General features: G+C 40.3%; 2 protein-coding genes and 1 pseudogene across 2 annotated transcripts in view; all 3 read right to left on the bottom strand.

Annotated features, from left to right (window-relative positions):
- LOC141212724 (uncharacterized) overlaps positions 1–4988 on the bottom strand; it is an 83402-nt pseudogene extending 78414 nt beyond the window's left edge.
- The window catches only part of LOC141212753 (uncharacterized), a 229092-nt gene that overhangs the window by 123733 nt on the left and 85731 nt on the right, over positions 1–19628 (bottom strand). The gene's annotated exons all lie outside the window — the stretch shown is intronic.
- Positions 10894–19628, bottom strand: part of LOC141212723 (uncharacterized) — a 41109-nt gene continuing 32374 nt past the window's right edge. Inside the window, exons 12-18 of the mRNA XM_073665031.1 lie at positions 15610–15781; positions 14774–15168; positions 14555–14726; positions 13506–13613; positions 11569–11724; positions 11159–11227; positions 10894–10925 (exon numbers count right to left, since the gene is read on the bottom strand). Coding sequence (XP_073521132.1) covers positions 10894–10925; positions 11159–11227; positions 11569–11724; positions 13506–13613; positions 14555–14726; positions 14774–15168; positions 15610–15781 — 1104 coding nt within the window. The remainder of the gene's footprint in view (positions 10926–11158; positions 11228–11568; positions 11725–13505; positions 13614–14554; positions 14727–14773; positions 15169–15609; positions 15782–19628) is intronic.

The raw sequence follows: 19628 nt of genomic DNA, 5'->3' as shown, positions 1-19628 counted from the left end.
CCTCTGCTCTCCAGCCTCAGCCCTGCTCCCGTCCTGCACTGTACTCCGCAGCAGACCCTTCATCCATGGCCCCCTCCTCCTCTCTGTGTCATCCTCTGCCCGCGGTCCCTTCATCTCCTGTGCTCTCCAGCCTCAGCCCTGCTCCCGTCCTGCACTGTACTCCGCAGCAGCCCCTTCATCCATGGCCCCCTCCTCCTCTCTGTGTCATCCTCTGCCCGCAGTCCCTTCATCTCCTCTGCTCTCCAGCCTCAGCCCTGCTCCCGTCCTGCACTGTACTCCGCAGCAGCCCCTTCATCCATGGCCCCCTCCTTCTCTCTCCATGTCCCCCTGTGTGCTGCAGCGGGCAGCCTGTCACACTCTGCTGCTCACCTTCTGACCTGATCTTCTGCCTCTCTTCACCCCACATGACCCCTGCGTTCCTTCTGGCTGCAGCACCCTCTCTTCTACCATCAAGCACCTGTGGTCATCCTCAAGCAGGATCTTCAGCCTCACAGTACCTGGACTCTGTTAAATATCGCTGCTATTAACCCCTTGTTCTCTGTAGGGATAGTTAGCGATGGGCAGGTGCACTGTTATTAATGTATGTATGTTTTTAGGTAAGTGGGTGGGAAGTATAATTAGGTTATTGTGGGGCTAATTATATATTATTATTGTGTACTGTGATAGTGCGGTAATTAGTAGTATAATAACTGAAGACTTGTGTGTAATAAATATCTTTCATTGATACACGGTTTCTTCTCAGTTAGTCGCCGTTCAGTATAGTATATAGCAAGGGAATCAGAGTACGTAACATGTGAGGTATTAGCCGGATATTGGTTATTGATAGTCAAGGCTGGCATTAATGATTAATATACGGAATACCGCCCTGTAACAATGGGGCAAATTGAAAACGCTTTGCTATCTTCTTATGGTCTTCTCCTGCTTTGTGGCCTCCACCATTTTCATTTTCAGAGTGCTCGGCAGCTGCTTAGAAGAACCCATGGCTGCTGTTTTTTGGCACAAGGTTAGAGGAGGCTGGGTTTTTATAAATCTGGGAAATTTCCCTCACCTGGCCTTTCCTAACGATGATAGTGAACAAGCCATAACCCTAAGGTATGTGCGCACATTGAGTATTTGGTGCAGAAATTTCGGTAACGTTTCTGCATCTCTTTGCAGCAAAAACACAACGGCTAATTAAGGTCAGAAACCTTGGTCAAACTGAGTCTCCACAATACAGCCGTGATGTAGTGACGTCATTGTGCCTGCAGTGCACGGAGTCTCAGACTCACAGGTGAAGGCTGAATGGTGGATCAGGGAGCTTTCAACTCCTGATTCACTATTCTATTCAATGGTATCACCGTCATGGGAATGTGGATGTCGCTGAAATTGTGATGATGGGGAAGGAGAGGGAACCCGATGGCTTGTTGTGGATGTATATAAACAGATGTAAGCAATGATGCTGCTGAATAATTGATACAGTCACTACCTTACCCTATCCTGTACCTAAACAAAGCTGATACTGCCTAACCGCAGAGGTTAGCACTCTAAGGAACAATATATATAAAAATACACTGATACATTAAATAGGATCAGATATGTCTCAAGGTATATGTAAAGGAAAGGGTATGGACTCATCAGAGAATGTTTCAATAATCAGCCTCAATGCGTTTATCCAACAGGTTCATCAGGAGGCTTCATACAGGGATGATAATTCATGATGTTCAGCATAGTGTGCCTAATAGCCAGGTGTCCATGTATAAATATCCCACTTCATCCAAAACCCCTCCCAGACTAGGAGACCCATTCCCATTCCTAGAGGTGAATTGTCACAGGATATATAGAATGGAGTCTGTCTATAATAATATACTGCGCCTGCGCTACTTCTCATGCGCTCGAGGTCCGATAATGTCCATTAGATAAGGTCCTTAGTGTGCATGTCCAGAAGTGACGCGCTTTACACTGAAACACCAGATAAACTGATTGCCTCCGCCCCACTCGTACCCGTGACTGTGCATGCCCGTAGTTATGCACTCCATGCCAGAGCGCATCTAGGGTCATTGTCAGCGATTGTGCACGCCCGGATGTGTGTAATCTATGCCGGAGAGCATTACAGTCTCCTATGTACGACTGTGCATGCGTTCCACTCCGGAGCACATAATGAATTTGGGTTGCATTCCAGCAATATAGAAAAGTCCTCTCTCTGAGATCAGCGTCATGGGAGACTAAAAACAAGTATTTCACATCCTCCCATCATGCAATAGGCATGTAGATCTACTTTATCACTTCATAAGATATGGGATGGTGGCCCACAGTATATTCCTAAATGGCCAAATTTGACCCCTATTGCATAATTAGAGATACACAAGGAACACAACACTTGTTAGTTACTAAATAGTATATGTAGGATATAACTGATAAGAAATAATTCTGATATAAAAGCTCAGATCTCTCGATGAAGTAAAACAATATGTGAACCTCATTCACAGAGAACTGAGTAGCAATGGGTAGAGCATAAAATCCAAAAATGTAATCCACATTGGGGCTGTATTCATACAAAACAGGCATAAGAAATTTGCTCATTGAGTCCCTTAGTGGCCAGTGAATAATGTCTAAAAATCCACTCACTTTCCTTTTTGAGGATACATCTATTGAGATCACCTCCTCTCACATTGGGGTTAACCATCTCAATGATACAAAAGGAGATGTCTCCGGTTTCACATTGATGTACACTGTTCATGTGTCTCGTTAATGAGATGTCCTGACCATGGCGTGTATCGCGCAAATGCCCCTCTCCCCCACCCTCCTAACTAACTAACTCTTGGTCATGCATACATGATCTAGGAGGCAGGTGCATGTGGCCATATATACAAGTACTGAGGTTTTACAGTTGGAATAATCCTTCTAGAAAAAGGAGGAACTCGAGAAAGATTTACATGGTCTCATCCAATTACATGTACAACGTTCTCCACATATAAAGAAACCGCAAACTCTTCTATCCAGCCATGTCCCCTTGGGTGCAGGTTTTTTATAGAAACTATGCACTAAACGGTCCCTAATTGAACGACCCTTTCTGAAAGTTATTGTGAGAGTAGATCACACAGCACCCTCAGGTCCGGGTCCACCACAAGTATATCCCAGTGTTTTCTGAAGATATTAAAGATACGGTCACTCTGATTGTCACAAGTTCCTATTACTTGTGTTATCCCATATTTTTCTTGGTGCCTTGGTTAGGTATGGAGGAGTGTCTGTCTCTCCCGTTTTTCTGCAAACAACTGTGTGAAATCCAATATGTACTGTGGGTACCTTTTTCCTTGAATTTGGTGTTCATGTCTATTGCCTGTATATTAAAATCTGTGACATTAGAACAGTTCCTTCTCAACTGTAAAAATTGGCCCTTGGGTATTCCTTTTTTTAGGGGGATGGGGTGGTGACTATCCCACTTCAATAGTTTGTTAGTGCTTGTAGGTTTATGGTAGATGAGAGTCCCTAGGGTCCCATCCCATTCATTCTTGATTAGTACATCCAGGAAAGGCAACTGGTTATAATTAACCTCTGATGTAAATCTAAGGCTAACTCTATGGATATTGATTTCCCTGACAAATTCAAGAAATTGTTCACTCGTCCCTGACCAGATGATAAAATTGTCCTGAATATATCTATACCATACCCCAATATATGGATGCCACCACTTATAATCATCCCTGAATATTGTGGTTTCCTCCCATCAGCTCAAAACTAGATTAGCATATGATGGGGCACAGAGGCTCCCCATCGCAGTACCCCTGAGCTGGTGAAGTACTTCCTGTCAAAAAGAAAGAACTTATGAACAAGAGTGAATTTTAGAAGATCCTCCATGAAGTCATTATGTCTGCTACACTCTATTGATCTCGATTTCAAGAAATGTCTTACTCCTCTGATACCATCCTCATGTGGGATATTACTGTACAAAGCCTCAATATCTAGTAAGGCCTGCTCCCCTACATGCATGTATACATGCTCGAGGGTCTACATGTAGGGGAGCAGGCAAAGGGAAAACAAATTCCAGAGAACTTATTCCAACTGCATTACCTCAGGATGTACTGTGGGAACATTATACTATGTGGGGGCATCATATATACTGCATAAGGGGCATTACACTGTGGGGCATCATACATCCTGCATAAGAGGCATAATGGGGGCATTACACTGTGTGGGGGCATCATACATACTGCATAAGGGGCATAATGGGGGCATTACACTGTGTGGAGGCATCATACATCCTGCATAAGGGGCATAATGGGGGCATTACACTGTGTGGGGGCATCATACATCCTGCATAAAGGGGGCATTACACTGTGTGGGGGGCATCATACATACTGCATAAGGGGCATAATGGGGGCATTACACTGTGTGGGGGCATCATACATACTACATAAGGGGCATTACACTGTGTGGGGGGCATCATATATCCTGCATAAGGGGCATAATGGGGGCATTACACTGTGTGGGGGCATCATACATCCTGCATAAGGGGCATAATGGGGGCATTACACTGTGTGGGGGCATCATACATACTGCATAAGGGGCATAATGGGGGCATTACACTGTGTGGGGGCATCATACATACTGCATAAGGGGCATAATGGGGGCATTACACTGTGTGGGGGCATCATACATCCTGCATAAGGGGCATAATGGGGGCATTACACTGTGTGGGGGCATCATACATACTGCATAAGGGGCATAATGGGGGCATTACACTGTGGGGCCAAGAAAGGGGTCCTGTACTATGAGAACAATATGTTTCTTCCCTTCCTGTCTCCATAGTTGGGTCGTATGTATCTATTACAAGAAACAGAACAAAAACCTTATGATTCTTATAAAGGGGCAACACAAGACCCCAAAAGAGTCTCCGTGCTGAAGGGGTTAATGCCCCCTGCGCCCAGTAATGGGGGGTCTCCACATACCTCCACCTTCAGAGCCGCCACCACATATATGGCTGTTCTGTGCGCACAGGACCTGTGATGAGGTCACAGGAGGGGAGGAGTCAGGGGTCACATGATCAGGGGCCTCAGTGGATGCAGGACTCTGCTGTGCTGGTTGTCATGGTGCTGGATGAGCTGAAGTTTATGTGTGGGGTCAGGAGGGGTTTACAGTGTGGATGTAGCAGAGCCGCTCACTGCTGTCAACAACGTTGTCAGAGGTATTACACCACTTTTACGGACTCACAATAAAACATACAAAAATGAAACCAAAATGGATTTTCCTGGGAAATATGTTAAGGAACATCCTTTCCAGGTTAATGACTTGTATATAAGGCAAAATAAATAACCAAAAACAAAAATACTCCTCCACACCTTCGGCTATGTTCACACACAGCGTTTTTGATGCATTTTTGCACTTTTGCATTGCTTTCAACTGTGAAAAATACATTCACCAGTAAATAACATTTTACAACCTTATCTGGCCATATGGTGTGTGACACATCATCAGACATATCCATACAGTGCTGAAAAGACATGGGAACAGCATGGGGAAGACCCCTGGAAGCATGACTCCCAGGTCAGACGTGATCCTATATTACAGCGGTAATAATACAGACATTTTTGGCAACGTGACAAATATTAAACTCCATTTAAAATGGGCAAGGCGCGTGACAAGGGAGGGGGAAGTGGACATGCACGCCGAGGCCGTGGGCAACATGAAACTGAGCCTGCTGAGGGAGCACAACAGGCACCCACATCATGTCAAACTACCTTCCTGTCCCAATTTCTAGGGGGCCGCGTAATACCACTCTTGAAGCCAGAGCAGTGTGAAAAGGTTGTTGGTTGGTGTTAGGAAAACTAACACTTCCTTACTTTAGGTAAGGGTACTGTGAGAATAGAGAGGAAAACAATCTTGAATTGTGTGGATAAAACAAAAGCTTATTTAATGTTCATTCAAAGGTGGTTACAAAAATGAAGAAATATAGTTCATAGCACACAAAAAGAAGTATCAGGTTAGAAGAGAGAAAGGAAACAATTATAGGTTCTTACGTATCTAGTATAGAAGCATGATCCGTGTTGGAGATACCCGAGGAATGAGTGATCTCCCCCATTCATGTCTGGCTCTGCTTATATACCATCTCGCCTCATAGACATACAGTACAGACCAAAAGTTTGGACACAACTTCTCATTTAAAGATTTTTCTGTATTTTCATGACTATGAAAATTGTACATTCACACTGAAGGCATCAAAACTATGAATTAACACATGTGGAATTATATACCTAACAAAAAAGTGTGAAACAACTGAAAATATGTCTTATATTCTAGGTTCTTCAAAGTAGTCACCTTTTGCTTTGATGACTACTTTGCACACTCTTGGCATTCTCTTGATGAGCTTCAAGAGGTAGTCACCGGAAATGGGTTTCACTTCACAGGTGTGCCCTGTCAGGTTTAATAAGTGGGATTTCTTGCCTTATAAATGGGGTTGGACCATCAGTTGTGTTGTGCAGAAGTCTGGTGGATACACAGCTGATAGTCCTACTGAATAGACTGTTAGAATTTGTATTATGGCAAGAAAAAAGCAGCTAAGTAAAGAAAAACGAGTGGCCATCATTACTTTAAGAAATGAAGGTCAGTCAGTACAAAAAATTGGGAAAACTTTGAAGTGTCCCCAAGTGCAGTTGCAAAAACCATCAAGTGCTAAAAAAGAAACTGGCTCACATGAGGACCGCCCCAGGAATGGAAGACCAAGAGTCACCTCTGCTTCTGAGGATAAGTTTATCCGAGTCACCAGCCTCAGAAATCGCAGGTTAACAGCAGCTCAGATTAGAGACCAGGTCAATCCCACACAGAGTTCTAGCAGCAGACACATCTCTTCAACAACTGTTAAGAGGAGACTTTGTGCAGCAGGCCTTCATGGTAAAATAGCTGCTAGGAAACCACTGCTAAGGACAGGCAACAAGCAGAAGAGACTTGCTTGGGCTAAAGAACACAAGGAATGGACATTAGGCCAGTGGAAATCTGTGCTTTGGTCTGATGAGTCCAAATTTGAGATCTTTGGTTCCAACCACCGTGTCTTTGTGCGATGCAGAAAAGGTGAACGGATGGACTCTACATGCCTGGTTCCCACCGTGAAGCATGGAGGAGGAGGTGTGATGGTGTGGGGGTGCTTTGCTGGTGACACTGTTGGGGATTTATTCAAAATTGAAGGCATACTGAACCAGCATGGCTACCACAGCATCTTGCAGCGGCATGCTATTCCATCCGGTTTGCGTTTAGTTGGACCATCATTTATTTTTCAACAGGACAATGACCCTAAACACACCTCCAGGCTGTGTAAGGGCTATTTGACCAAGAAGGAGAGTGATGGGGTGCTACGCCAGATGACCTGGCCTCCACAGTCACCAGACCTGAACCCAATCGAAATGGTTTGGGGTGAGCTGGACCGCAGAGTGAAGGCAAAAGGGCCAACAAGTGCTAAGCATCTCTGGGAACTCCTTCAAGATTGTTGGAAGACCATTTCCGGTTACTACCTCTTGAAGCTCATCAAGAGAATGCCAAGAGTGTGCAAAGCAGTCATCAAAGCAAAAGGTGGCTACTTTGAAGAACCTAGAATATAAGACATATTTTCAGTTGTTTCACACTTTTTTGTTAAGTATATAATTCCACATGTGTTAATTCATAGTTTTGATGCCTTCAGTGTGAATGTACAATTTTCATTGTCAAGAAAATACAGAAAATTCTTTAAATGAGAAGGTGTGTCCAAACTTTTGGTCTGTACTGTACATTGGAGAATATTTTTACAGTTTCATAACCCAATATGGCGACTTGCTGATATATTAGTAGCTTCTACCATATTAGAACAAAACTAGTAGCTTGTGACATATGCATTTTGGCTACGTGCACATCACCTCATGTTGGTATATTTTAAACATATGGCTAGTGACCTTTAAGGATCATTAGTTATACCCAAATAACCCATATAGACAAGAGTCCTATAGGTTTGACAAACTGAACAGGTTTCTACCAAGGTCCCAGAATAACTGCACATTCTTTCTCTGTATTTGAATCTAAGCATGGTTAGAGCCTAAGCATGTTAAAGCTTATGTATATATATTTTTCTATCATAAGAAATTAATATTTTACAGTCTCCCCTGATTATGATTTAAAAAATATCATAATCAATCCTAAACTCATTCTCTCACCATTCGTATCACATTCATTCTTTATTCTGAAAACCTTGTATCGACACCTGTATTGAATGTCATCTGAGTTCCCAAAAACTTCTAAATTAAAAAATAAAAATTCACTCAAAAAGTTATATTTTTTCTTTTTAACATTTCTCTTAAAATATCATCTTCCTTTTTCATTTCTGTCTTTATTTTTTTATATATTTTCTTAATTTTACACATGATAAAAATCTGATTAACAATACACAGCAAGATCCAAATAAATATGACTATTATTGGATTTGTTAATACATTACCTGCTGCCATTTTCGCTGAAGACTGTGACCAACTAGTTACCAATCTTCCTAGATTTTTCCACCAAGATGAGCCTGACATACTTGTCCACTCATGTTCAATATCATCTAAATGACCTTGTTCATGTCCAAATACAATTTCAGCTTCTTTTAGTTGTTTTGTTAACAAACCCTTGTCTTTATTTATCTCATTTGTCCACATATCCCAAGGAAAATTATTTATTTGGCACAAATTGAACTGTATTGAAAGGATTTTTCAGACTTCTTGTCCCTATTGATGTAATATTAATACTTCCTACCTACTTGGAGATATTTTTCACATTTCCCTGAATATAATATAATATAAACCTATTGTCAGATTTTCAGCATGTACACAAGATGAGAAGAATGCAGAAACAACTTCATTTTCTGATATAACTTGGAAATTTTGTTCAAGCTTATTGGGGTCACCAAGTCATGTATCGTGTGCACATTCTCAACTCTGGCATGACATGAGGTATGATTATGGAAACACGAGTTATAAATGACTTTATCCTGTCCAGGTAGACACATTACCTTACAAACAAAATGTACAGTGGGTACGGAAAGTATTCAGACCCTTTTACATTTTTCATTCTTTGTTTCATTGCAGCCATTTGGAGAATTCTAAAAAGTTAATTTTTTTAAAGTCCACTCTGCACCCCATCTCGACTGAAAAAAAACAGAAATACAGGCAGTTTTGCAAATTTATTAAAAAAGAAAAAATGAAATATCACACGGGCATAAGTATGCAGACCCTTTGCTCAGTATTGAATAGAAGCACCCTTTTCAGCTAGTACAGCCATGAGTCTTCTTGGAAATGATGCAACAAGTTTTTCACACCTGGATTTGGGGATCCTCTGCCATTTTTCCTTGCAGATCCTCTCCAGTTCCATCAGGTTGGATGATGAATGTTGGTGGACAGCCATTTTCAGGTCTCTCCAGAGATGCTCAATTGGGTTTAGGTCAGGGCTCTGGCTGGGCCAGTCAAGAATGGTCACAGAGTTGTTCTGAAGCCACTCCTTTGTTATTTTAGCTGTGTGCTTAGGGTCATTGTCTTGTTGGAAGGTGAACCTTCGGCCAAGTCTGAGTTCCAGAGCACTCTGGAAGAGATTTTCATCCAGGATATCTCTGTACTTGGCCGCATTCATGTTTCCTTCAATTGCAACCAGTCATCCTGTCCCTACAGCTGAAAAACACCCCCATAGCATGATGCTGTCACCACCATGTTTCACTGTTTGGATTGTATTGGGCAGGTGATGAGCAGTGCCTGGTTTTCTCCACACATACTGCTTAGAATTATCACCAAAAAGTTTTATCTTCATCTCATCAGACCAGAGAATCTTTTTCCTCATAGTCTGGGAGTCCTTCATGTGTTTTTGAGCAAACTCTAATAAATTTGCAAAAATTTCTACATGTCTGTTTTTTTTTCAGCCAAGATGGGGTGCAGAGTGGACTTTAATGAGAAAAAAATGAACTTTTTAGAATTTACCAAATGGCTGCAATGAAACAAAGAGTGAAAAATTTAAAGGAGTCTGAATACTTTCTGTACCCACTATAACCATGAAAAAATGTCTAATTGTTCAGTGTTTGTACCATCAAATGCAAAATCTGTGTACTGTAATAGATAATATAGTAATTGTGTATTACTAACAGGAATGCCCAGAACAGTTATAGGAACCATGGTTTCTTCTCTTCCCAATATTGGGATTAGTGATGTTCCCATACAAATGTTCTGTTCACATCCTAACCACTTATTTACCCACAAATCTGTATGATTTAATGCAAAATTATATTCTGTAGGCAAATTTCTCATTATTCCTAAAGGGGTAATTCCACTCTGCAATGCTTGTGCAATCATTTTCAGATTGGTAGAATATTCAATCTGAATTTCTAGACATGCTCCGGCCATTGGGATTCCTGTTCACTTTCTATTAGAGCTAAAGTAGCATCTTGTAGATGTGACACTGAAGATCCCAACACAGCAGCAGTGTTCAAAACCATCTTTTCAAGGAGTTGATTCAAACTTTTCTTAATTTTTACCCCTTTACCTCCAATATACCCAATATTTTCCAAATCTGATTTAAGTGTATGAATGTCCATAGTATTAATTAAACTCCCCACTGTTCCTAATCCCCCCAAAATACCTTCTAATATCCCCCTCTTACTTCTAACATGTGTTGAAGATCTTTTCCCAAACCATTGTTCTATTTCCATCTCCATGTTGATGAGATGTGATTGACATTTGGGATATCTGGATGAGATTTTCCAGTTAGACATATCAAAAGTCCAGACCATAGTCATCAACACTCCATCTCTTAATAGAGGTTTAGACTGGAATTGATTGATTTGGAAAGGAGTAGATGGTTGAAACCTTGTCTGTGTACATACATTATCTACTGCTGACAAAAAATTTACATCTTTACATTGTTTATAATTATTTTTAGTTAAAACACAACATTGGTAAAGTCCCGAATCCCTAGGAGATCGATTATCTAGAGAAAAATCAAAATTCTTATGCAACCATCTCACATTCCTATATTGACTTCTATGTATAACATTTGTTGGACCATTTGAAAAACTTCCCAAAAATAATTTGCTTCTGGTCCAAGTTAACAAAGACTCGGGAGGTAACTCTAACCTTGTGTTGAATTTCAATTCAAGAGGAGCCATATTTTCTTGACTATGTACTGCTTGTGGTGCAACCCTTACTTCTGGAGCGATCATATTTGTTACTGATTCTCTGGAAGTTCCATGTTTTTACCCAATCTTCATCTCCTTCTGTAATAGAAAGTAATGAAGGATAAAAAAATTTCCCCAAAACTTGTGTCTTTAACACAATCTCAGTTTCGGATGTTCTAACTGTCCCTTTTGTGATCATATCATTAGTAATATCACCTGACCACACAGCTTTCTCTTCACCTCTTATCTCTATATTCCATTATAGCACATCTGTAGGATTACATTCCCATATGCCTGTCATGTCATGTGATACATAATGTATCTAATAATGTATCTAATCTCCTTGTAATTGTGTAAATTTAGACTTCGGTCCTATGGCAGCATGTAATATTAAGTGTCGTTTATGAAGTGTAGCTCAATTCAGCATTTTACACCATAACCCATGCAAATGTTTCCAGTAATATCTACTGAATCGTCCGGTTTGTCTTCATCTATTAGATTTTGTATACTTGATCCTCTTGGTTTTCGTGCATGTAAAGTTCCTTCGATATGTCCATTCACTTCACTAGTATTTGTTCCATGATATAAAATGTCTTCTGCGTAGATCACAATTGAAATAGTACAAAGTAGCAGAAATGTAGTTCCATCAAATAGTAGCTTTTCCTGGGAAACTTTTCTTGAAGGATTGGTGTTGAATCCCTTCCATCAAGGACATGGTATTCCGTATTCCAACTCTTATTGGAATCCATTTCTTCCTAAAAGAAATGCAGTATCATTATTTTGCAATACACAATTTGCATTGATCAACATGTACCCACAATTTTTGTTGTCTGCGGATATTTTTAACCATGTTGGATGCTGGTCGCACTAGGATCATAACTTGTCCCATGGTGTCGATTATTTCAAAGGGACCTTCCCAGTTACTTTCCCAAGGTCCACTCTTCCTGAAAGTTTTAATCATGACTAGAGCCCCTTTTTTGAATTTGGATTCATATGGTGGCTTCATCCTCTGCATTCATGTGGAAGAATGGTTTTCAAGTTTTCCTGCAACAATTGCAACCATTTGGACCTTGCAACAGCATCTTTTTGAGATGTGGACAAAAATGGTTCATGTGGGAAAATCAATGGCATTTTCCTTCCTGTCAATAGTTCAAAAGGAGTAAACTGAGTTGTGTAGGAAGTTGTTCCTCTAACACTCAACAGTACAAAAGGTACTGCATCCACCCAAGTATCACCTTTGTCCAATAACATTTTGTCAATTCTGGATTTTATTGTCTTATTCATCCTTTCCACAATACCAGCAGACTGTGGATGGTAAGGTACATGAAACTGTTGTTGTACCCCTAGAATAGTACAAACTGCTCGCATGATTTTTCCTGTGAAGTGACTTCCTCGATCAGAGGTAATCATTCTTGGGATCCCCCAAGTACAAAAGACACGATTAACTAATGCTCTAGCTGTAGACAAAGCATCATCTTTCCTGACAGGTAAAATTTCAACCCATTTAGAAAAAACATCTACTACAACCAATGCATACCTGAGACCATTTTTACCCGATGGTAATGGACCAATGTACTCGATTTGTAACCATGGACCGTCTGCAGGTGCGGTTCACAGTAGTGGTGGTTTCTGTCCTTTTGGACAAAGTTGCATCTTTTTCTTGTTCTTCCGCAAAAGAAGGGATATGCGTGTCTGTTCTTTGAACTGCTGAAACCTTCGAGAGGTTCAGGTTCAAACATTTCTTCTTCTGTTAGGGCTGACTCTTTGGCTAACATATCTGCAGTTGCATTTCCAACAGATCAGACTTCATCAGACTTTTTATGGGCAGGAACTTTGACAATAGCAAAACCATTAGGGGTTTTTGAAGCTATCTCAAAAATAGTTTTCAGTGTGTCACTATGTGCAAGAGTCTTGTTAGAAGAATCTACATAGCCTCTTTTTTCCCAAACTGGCAGGTAATCTGTCAATGATCTCACAACATAGGAGCTGTCACTGTAGATCACAATGGGACACTGATCGTCAGCCTCATTCAGCTGTAGCACCATTTTTACTGCTTCTAGTTCTGCTCTCTGGGCTGAAAAAATGATTCGGTAACTTGTGTTTTACCACCTGTCCTCATGTGGGATAAAAAATGTCATATCTTGTATAATAGTGCCCATCTGAATAGAATCTGGAACATCTATAAAAACTGCTTCATCTGTTACCTCTGCCTACCGTCTGAAAAGTGATGGAATCGGATCCTGAAAAGACTGGAGACAATCATGAGTTTGCCCTTCATATTGCATCAACTGACGAAGAACTTTGGCTTTATAATCTACCTCAATTTGATTGGGAGACAATGACAGTAACCAATGGGCAAATCTCTGATGTGACACACCTGAGATATTTTTCTCAAAGAGAAGTTTTAGTGTAGAATGAGGAGTTTGCAGAATGATTTTGTTGAAACCAACAAAGTGTTCAGTTGCTTTGACGGCAAAGTAGACGCCTACGAAGTGTCTGGCACAAGTTCAAAACCTCTTTCAACTGGTGAGAGAAGCTTAGAAAAATAGCCCAAAATTCTCCACTCTTTTGCCTGCAATTGTAACAGAACAGCAGACACCGCTGTCTCTGATGTGCGAACTTGCGAAGCAAATGGAGCTGAAGGATCTACTGTGGACAAAGCAGGTGCATTCTGTAAATTCATTTTCAATTGTTCAAATGAGGTTTGTTGTTCAACACCCTAAGGACCAAAGTAATCATTATTTTTGCCTTTTAAAAGATCATAAAAAGGCCTGGTCTTATCAGCAAAATCCTCAATGAAATCCCTTGAATAGTTTACAAGACCAAAAAAATGTCGCAATGCCTCGTGTGTGGTTGGGATTGGGAGAGAAGCGATTGCCTCTATTCTTTCCTGCAATGGCTGTCTTTTTCCTGGACTCAACAGTACTCCCAGAAACCTGACCTCAGTCTGCATCAATTTGACCTTTTTAGTTTTAAATTTCAACCCTGCGTCATACAACAGTTCAAACAATTCTGTCAAAAGAGAAACACATGACTCCTTATCCTCAGTAGACAACAGAATATCATCCACATATAGCAGTATGCAATCAGGCCTAGAAAATCTGGATAATACCTTCACCAATGCCTGATGAAAAACACTAGGTGACAAATGTGCTCCTTGAGGTAACCTGCAAAACAGATATTGTTCATCCAAGAAAGTGAATGCAAACTTGTACTGACAACTCTTTTCAAGAGGTATACTGAAAAAAACATTACTGATGTCTAGTACAGAGAAATATTTTGCCTTTGCATTTAGCCTTGCCATCATGTCATGAGTATCGGCAACAATGGATGCAACATTGGGAGTATGTTTATTAAGCATCCGCAAATCCAATATGATTCGATATGTACCATCAGATTTCAATACACACCATAAAGGATTGTTACTTACAGAGTTAGCCTTAGGTATGACACCTTGAGCTAACAATTCCTGTACGATCTTAGACATAGAACCAATTGAATCTGGAGGCAATTTATACTGACACTGTGGAGGAGGATCACGTCCTTCTACATTCACAATTACATCCTTCATTGTACCCACCTTATTCCTGAACTGAGCCTAAAGAGAAGGAAAACATTGTACAATTTCAGTCTGTACTTCATCACCGCCAGTTTCAGGCCATAAATTATCTGATGACACAAAACATCATTCAAGCAAATACTTCCAACATGGCTATATTCACTAGGGTCAATGACTACAGGTTTACGTCCAGTAGAATCTTTCCAGATCACTTGATTCCCTAGATCAATTACCCATCCTAATCTCTGCATAAAATCTGTGCCAAGTATATTCTCAGAATCACAACAATACCAAGTGTCAATTTCTGTTTTGAAAGAACCTGGTATTTCCAACATAACATTGGGAACGAGCTTTGCGTTTGTTTTTCCTTTTCCGCTGAATCCGATAATATTACAACTTGAAGATTCTGGTTTTACCATCAAATCAAGGTTAGTAACACTTAATTGTGCCCCTGTATCAATAAGAAACACTGCACTTTGTTCTGCCAAAATCACATTGAGAAATGGTCTTCCACAGTCATCCAATGTAACTCAAGTCACAAATTCCAATGGATGGGGTGTGGGAGCATTCTTTGCTAGTCAGAGAGATGGAGGAGATGGGAGCAGACCAGTGTGTCTTTTAAACGCACTGTCCCTGCAATTTGACTCCTTCACTGTCATTTCTCTGATCTGTCTGATTAATGGAGCATATGGTGACTGTGTTTGTGTATTGTCAGTGTGAGGGTATGTGAGACAATTGAACGGAGGGGCGGAAGGATTGTTGGATGATTTTGGAATAAGTCAGTTTTCTCTTCCAAGCTTGCCTGTTCCAGGTGTACCTGCCTCTGATTCTGCTCTCCAAAATTTCCTGCCTTGCCACTTTAAGTGTCCAGGTATACCACAAAAATAACAACGTATATTGTTACTTTGTGTGATATTTTTACCTCTATGTTCAGCGTAATCTCTGTTCCTAGATGTTAATGTGGGTTTAGGTTTTGGTTGAGTTTTCTCTGATGTCAGCTGTCTATCTTTTTCCTCATGAACTACAGCTATTTTTGCCTTCACCTGGTTCCGCTTCATGGATTTCCTAATTTTGTCGATAAAAGGTGTTGCCTCCTGCAATGATGTCTGAACACTAGTCAATGGTGCTGAAACAGGATCTAGGTACTTGAATTTTGTTACATACAATTTGATCATTAGGTTCCTCATTAGGCCCAACAGGCATCACCATTCTATAGGCCTGTTCAAATTTGACCAAAAAAGCAAACGGGTCATCATGGACACTCGCACTCAATTGATGCAAAATGTCAAGAGAGGGCGAGTCTCCTGTGGTAAATAATAGCAATTGTCTAAGTCTGTCTTCTTTTGTACTATGTGTCAGTTCATTATCCTCATTTAATCTGGGTGTGGTCTGTAATATTTTTGCCATATGTGAGGGTAACCAAACTCTGAATGTCTTGTTTTTTTGTTCATCATTAAGATTGAATTTATTTATTTGTATTAGATTCAAAAATGTCTGCATTATCATTTGCATCCATCTTCTCATTGTACTTTGGAATGTCTTTTACAATTTTCATTAATTGATCGTGTATTTTAAGATTGATTCGTGCTACTCTGTCATGTAATTTTTTCCTTTGTAATTCATTTCCCTGTAAACCTTCTACTGAAATATCTGGATCTTGTGTGTCTGGTACAAATGATGTGGAGGCATTATCTTCACTTTTACTATTGGATCTTGTATGAACAGAAACCTTTTTTATGTCTTGGTGTAATTTGGACAATAACTCTGTCCGAGTAGCAATTTGATCCAATTGTTCAATATGTTCTGCCAAAATCAAACAATTTGGACAATCAAAGTAATCCCCGTCAGTGTCCTGTGTCTCAGTATGACTGGTCTCTTGTATGTCCACCTGTTTGTCAGAATGACTGATGTCCTGTGTGATAATGCATGCTTTCTATGTGTCAGTTTTTTCAAAAACCAAATTATTGTACACACGGACCATTTGCATCACATTTTGAAGCCTTCTCTGTAACTTTTTTACAGAAAAAAAACTTTTATCAGTACTAAGATTCTCTGCTTCACATTGGCTATACAAATAGACCATAATTGTGCATCTGTATGGCTATGAACAAACTTAAATTGTATGTTACTTTTCTTAGAATAGTCATGAATAAAATCCATTTCTCACCTATTGAATGGCTTTTTCTCTCCTGGATTGATCCAACAGTCAATGGATGGTTCTTTGTGGCTTTTCTGTGTTCCGCAGACCTCAACGTGGTTGTATGCTTTGGAGACAAACTCCTCACCGTCCTGTAGATTCCGTCTGATCCTTGTGAATATGTGGAATTCCTGAGACTTGTACAACATATACAGTACAGACCAAAAGTTTGGACACACCTTCTCATTTAAAGATTTTTCTGTATTTTCATGACTATGAAAATTTTACCTTCACACTGAAGGCATCAAAACTATGAATTAACACATGTGGAATTATATACTTAACAAAAAAGTGTGAAACAACTGAAAATATGTCTTATATTCTAGGTTCTTCAAAGTAGCCACCTTTTGCTTTGATGACTGCTTTGCACACTCTTGGCATTCTCTTGATGAGCTTCAAGAGGTAGTCACCGGAAATGGTTTTCACTTCACAGGTGTGTCCTGTCAGGTTTAATAAGTGGGATTTATTGCCTTATAAATGGGGTTGGGACCATCAGTTGTGTTGTACAGAAGTCAGGTTGATACAGAGCTGATAGTCCTACTGAATAGACTGTTAGAATTTGTATTATGGCAAGAAAAAAGCAGCTAAGTAAAGAAAAACTAGTGGCCATCATTACTTTAAGAAATGAAGGTCAGTCAGTGCAAAAAATTGGGAAAACTTTGAAAGTGTCCACAAATGCAGTTGCAAAAACCATCAAGCGCTACAAAGAAACTGGCTCACATGAGGACCGCCCCAGGAAAGGAAGACCAAGAGTCACCTCTGCTTCTGAGGATAAGTTTATCCGAGTCACCAGCCTCAGAAATCGCAGGTTAACAGCAGCTCAGATTAGAGACCAGGTCAATGCCACACAGAGTTCTTGCAGCAGACAAATCTCTTCAACAACTGTTAAGAGGAGACTTTGTGCAGCTGGCCTTCATGGTAAAATAGCTGCTAGGAAACCACTGCTAAGGACAGGCAACAAGCAGAAGAGACTTGTTTGGGCTAAAGAACACAAGGAATGGACATTAGACCAGTGGAAATCTGTGCTTTGGTCTAATGAGTCCAAATTTGAGATCTTTTGTTCCAACCACTGTGTCTTTGTGCGACGCAGAAAAGGTGAACAGATGGACTCTACATGCCTGGTTCCCACCATGAAGCATGGAGGAGGAGGTGTGATGGTGTTGGGGTGCTTTGCTGGTGACACTGTTGGGAATTTATTCAAAATTGAAGGCATACTGAACCAGCATGGCTACCACAGCATCTTGCAGCGGCATGCTATTCCATCCAGTTTGCGTTTAGTTGGACCATCATTTATTTTTCAACAGGACAATGACCCCAAACACACCTTCAGGCTGTGTAAGGGCTATTTGACCAAGAAGGAGAGTGATGGGGTGCTACGCCAGATGACCTGGCCTCCACAGTCACCAGACTGAACCCAATCGAGATGGTTTGGGGTGAGCTGGACCACAGAGTGGAGGCAAAAGGGCCAACAAGTGCTAAGCATCTCTGGGAACTACTTCAAGATTGTTGGAAGACCATTTTCGGTGACTACCTCTTGAAGCTCATCAAGAGAATGCCAAGAGTGTGCAAAGCAGTCATCAAAGCAAAAGGTGGCTACTTTGAAGAACCTAGAATATAAGACATATTTTCAATTGTTTCACACTTTTTTGTTAAGTATATAATTCCACTTGTGTTAATTCATAGTTTTGATGCCTTCAGTGTGAATGTACAATTTTCATAGTCATGAAAATACAAAAAAAATCTTTAAATGAGAAGGTGTGTCCAAACTTTTGGTCTGTACTGTATTTTTAGCACAAACTCTCCCCCCTTTTGTGCAAGGAGAAGGATTCCACACAAAAATAGCACAAAAAAAATGTCAGAACTGGCTGTGGCTCGTCATTAATGTTAATTTTTCTAACACTTCCTTACTTTAGGTAAGGGCAGGGTGAAGATGGAAGAAAAGCAATCTTGAGTTGTGTGGATAAAACAAAAGCTTAACTCAATGTTCATTTAAAAGTGATTACAAAAATGGAAAAAAAAATAGTTCATAGCACACAAAAAGAAGTATCAGGTTAAAAAGAGAAAGGAAACAATTATAAGTTCTTACATATCCAGTCTTAGAAGCATGAGATGATCCGTGGTGGAGATTCTCAAGGTATGAGATATCTACTCTCCATACAACTGCCTCTGCTTATATACCATCTTGCCCCATAGACATACATTGAAGATTATTTTTACAGTTTCATAACCCAATATGGCGACTTGCTGATATATTAGTATCTTCTCCATATTAAGGCAAACCTAGTAATGGAATATGTATTTTGACTACGTGCACAGTTACCTCATGTTAGCATATTTTAAACATATTTAAAAGGATCATTAGTTATCTCCAAATAACCCATATAGACAAGAGCCCTATAGGTTTGACATATAGAACAGGTGTCTCTGCCAAGATCTTCAAAATAACTCAGTCTTTCTCTGAAAATATTTAAAACTAAACATGATTCGGACCAAAGCTTCAAAGTTTCTTATTATGTATTTTTTTATCATAAGAGATTAATATTTTACAGTATGTCACTGGAGCCTGTTGCTCATAAGACTTAACTTGCACTGGCTGTGCGGCTTCTTATTAAATGCTACTTTTCTACCGTTTATGAGGACTCTTGTCAAGTGTGTTTGGTCAGCAAGTGAAACAACCTACGTGTCTGTGCCAGAGGGTCAATACCCCTGTGTGCCTGAGAGAAGCTGCAGCACATGGTCTATGC

The sequence above is a fragment of the Phyllobates terribilis genome, unplaced genomic scaffold (assembly GCF_046119375.1).
Source record: "Phyllobates terribilis strain yellow unplaced genomic scaffold, ASM4611937v1 Scaffold_183__1_contigs__length_3771566, whole genome shotgun sequence".
NCBI lineage: Eukaryota > Metazoa > Chordata > Amphibia > Anura > Dendrobatidae > Phyllobates > Phyllobates terribilis.
The sequence above is the reverse complement of the archived record's forward strand: the minus strand, read 5'-3'. Positions and strand labels throughout refer to the sequence as shown.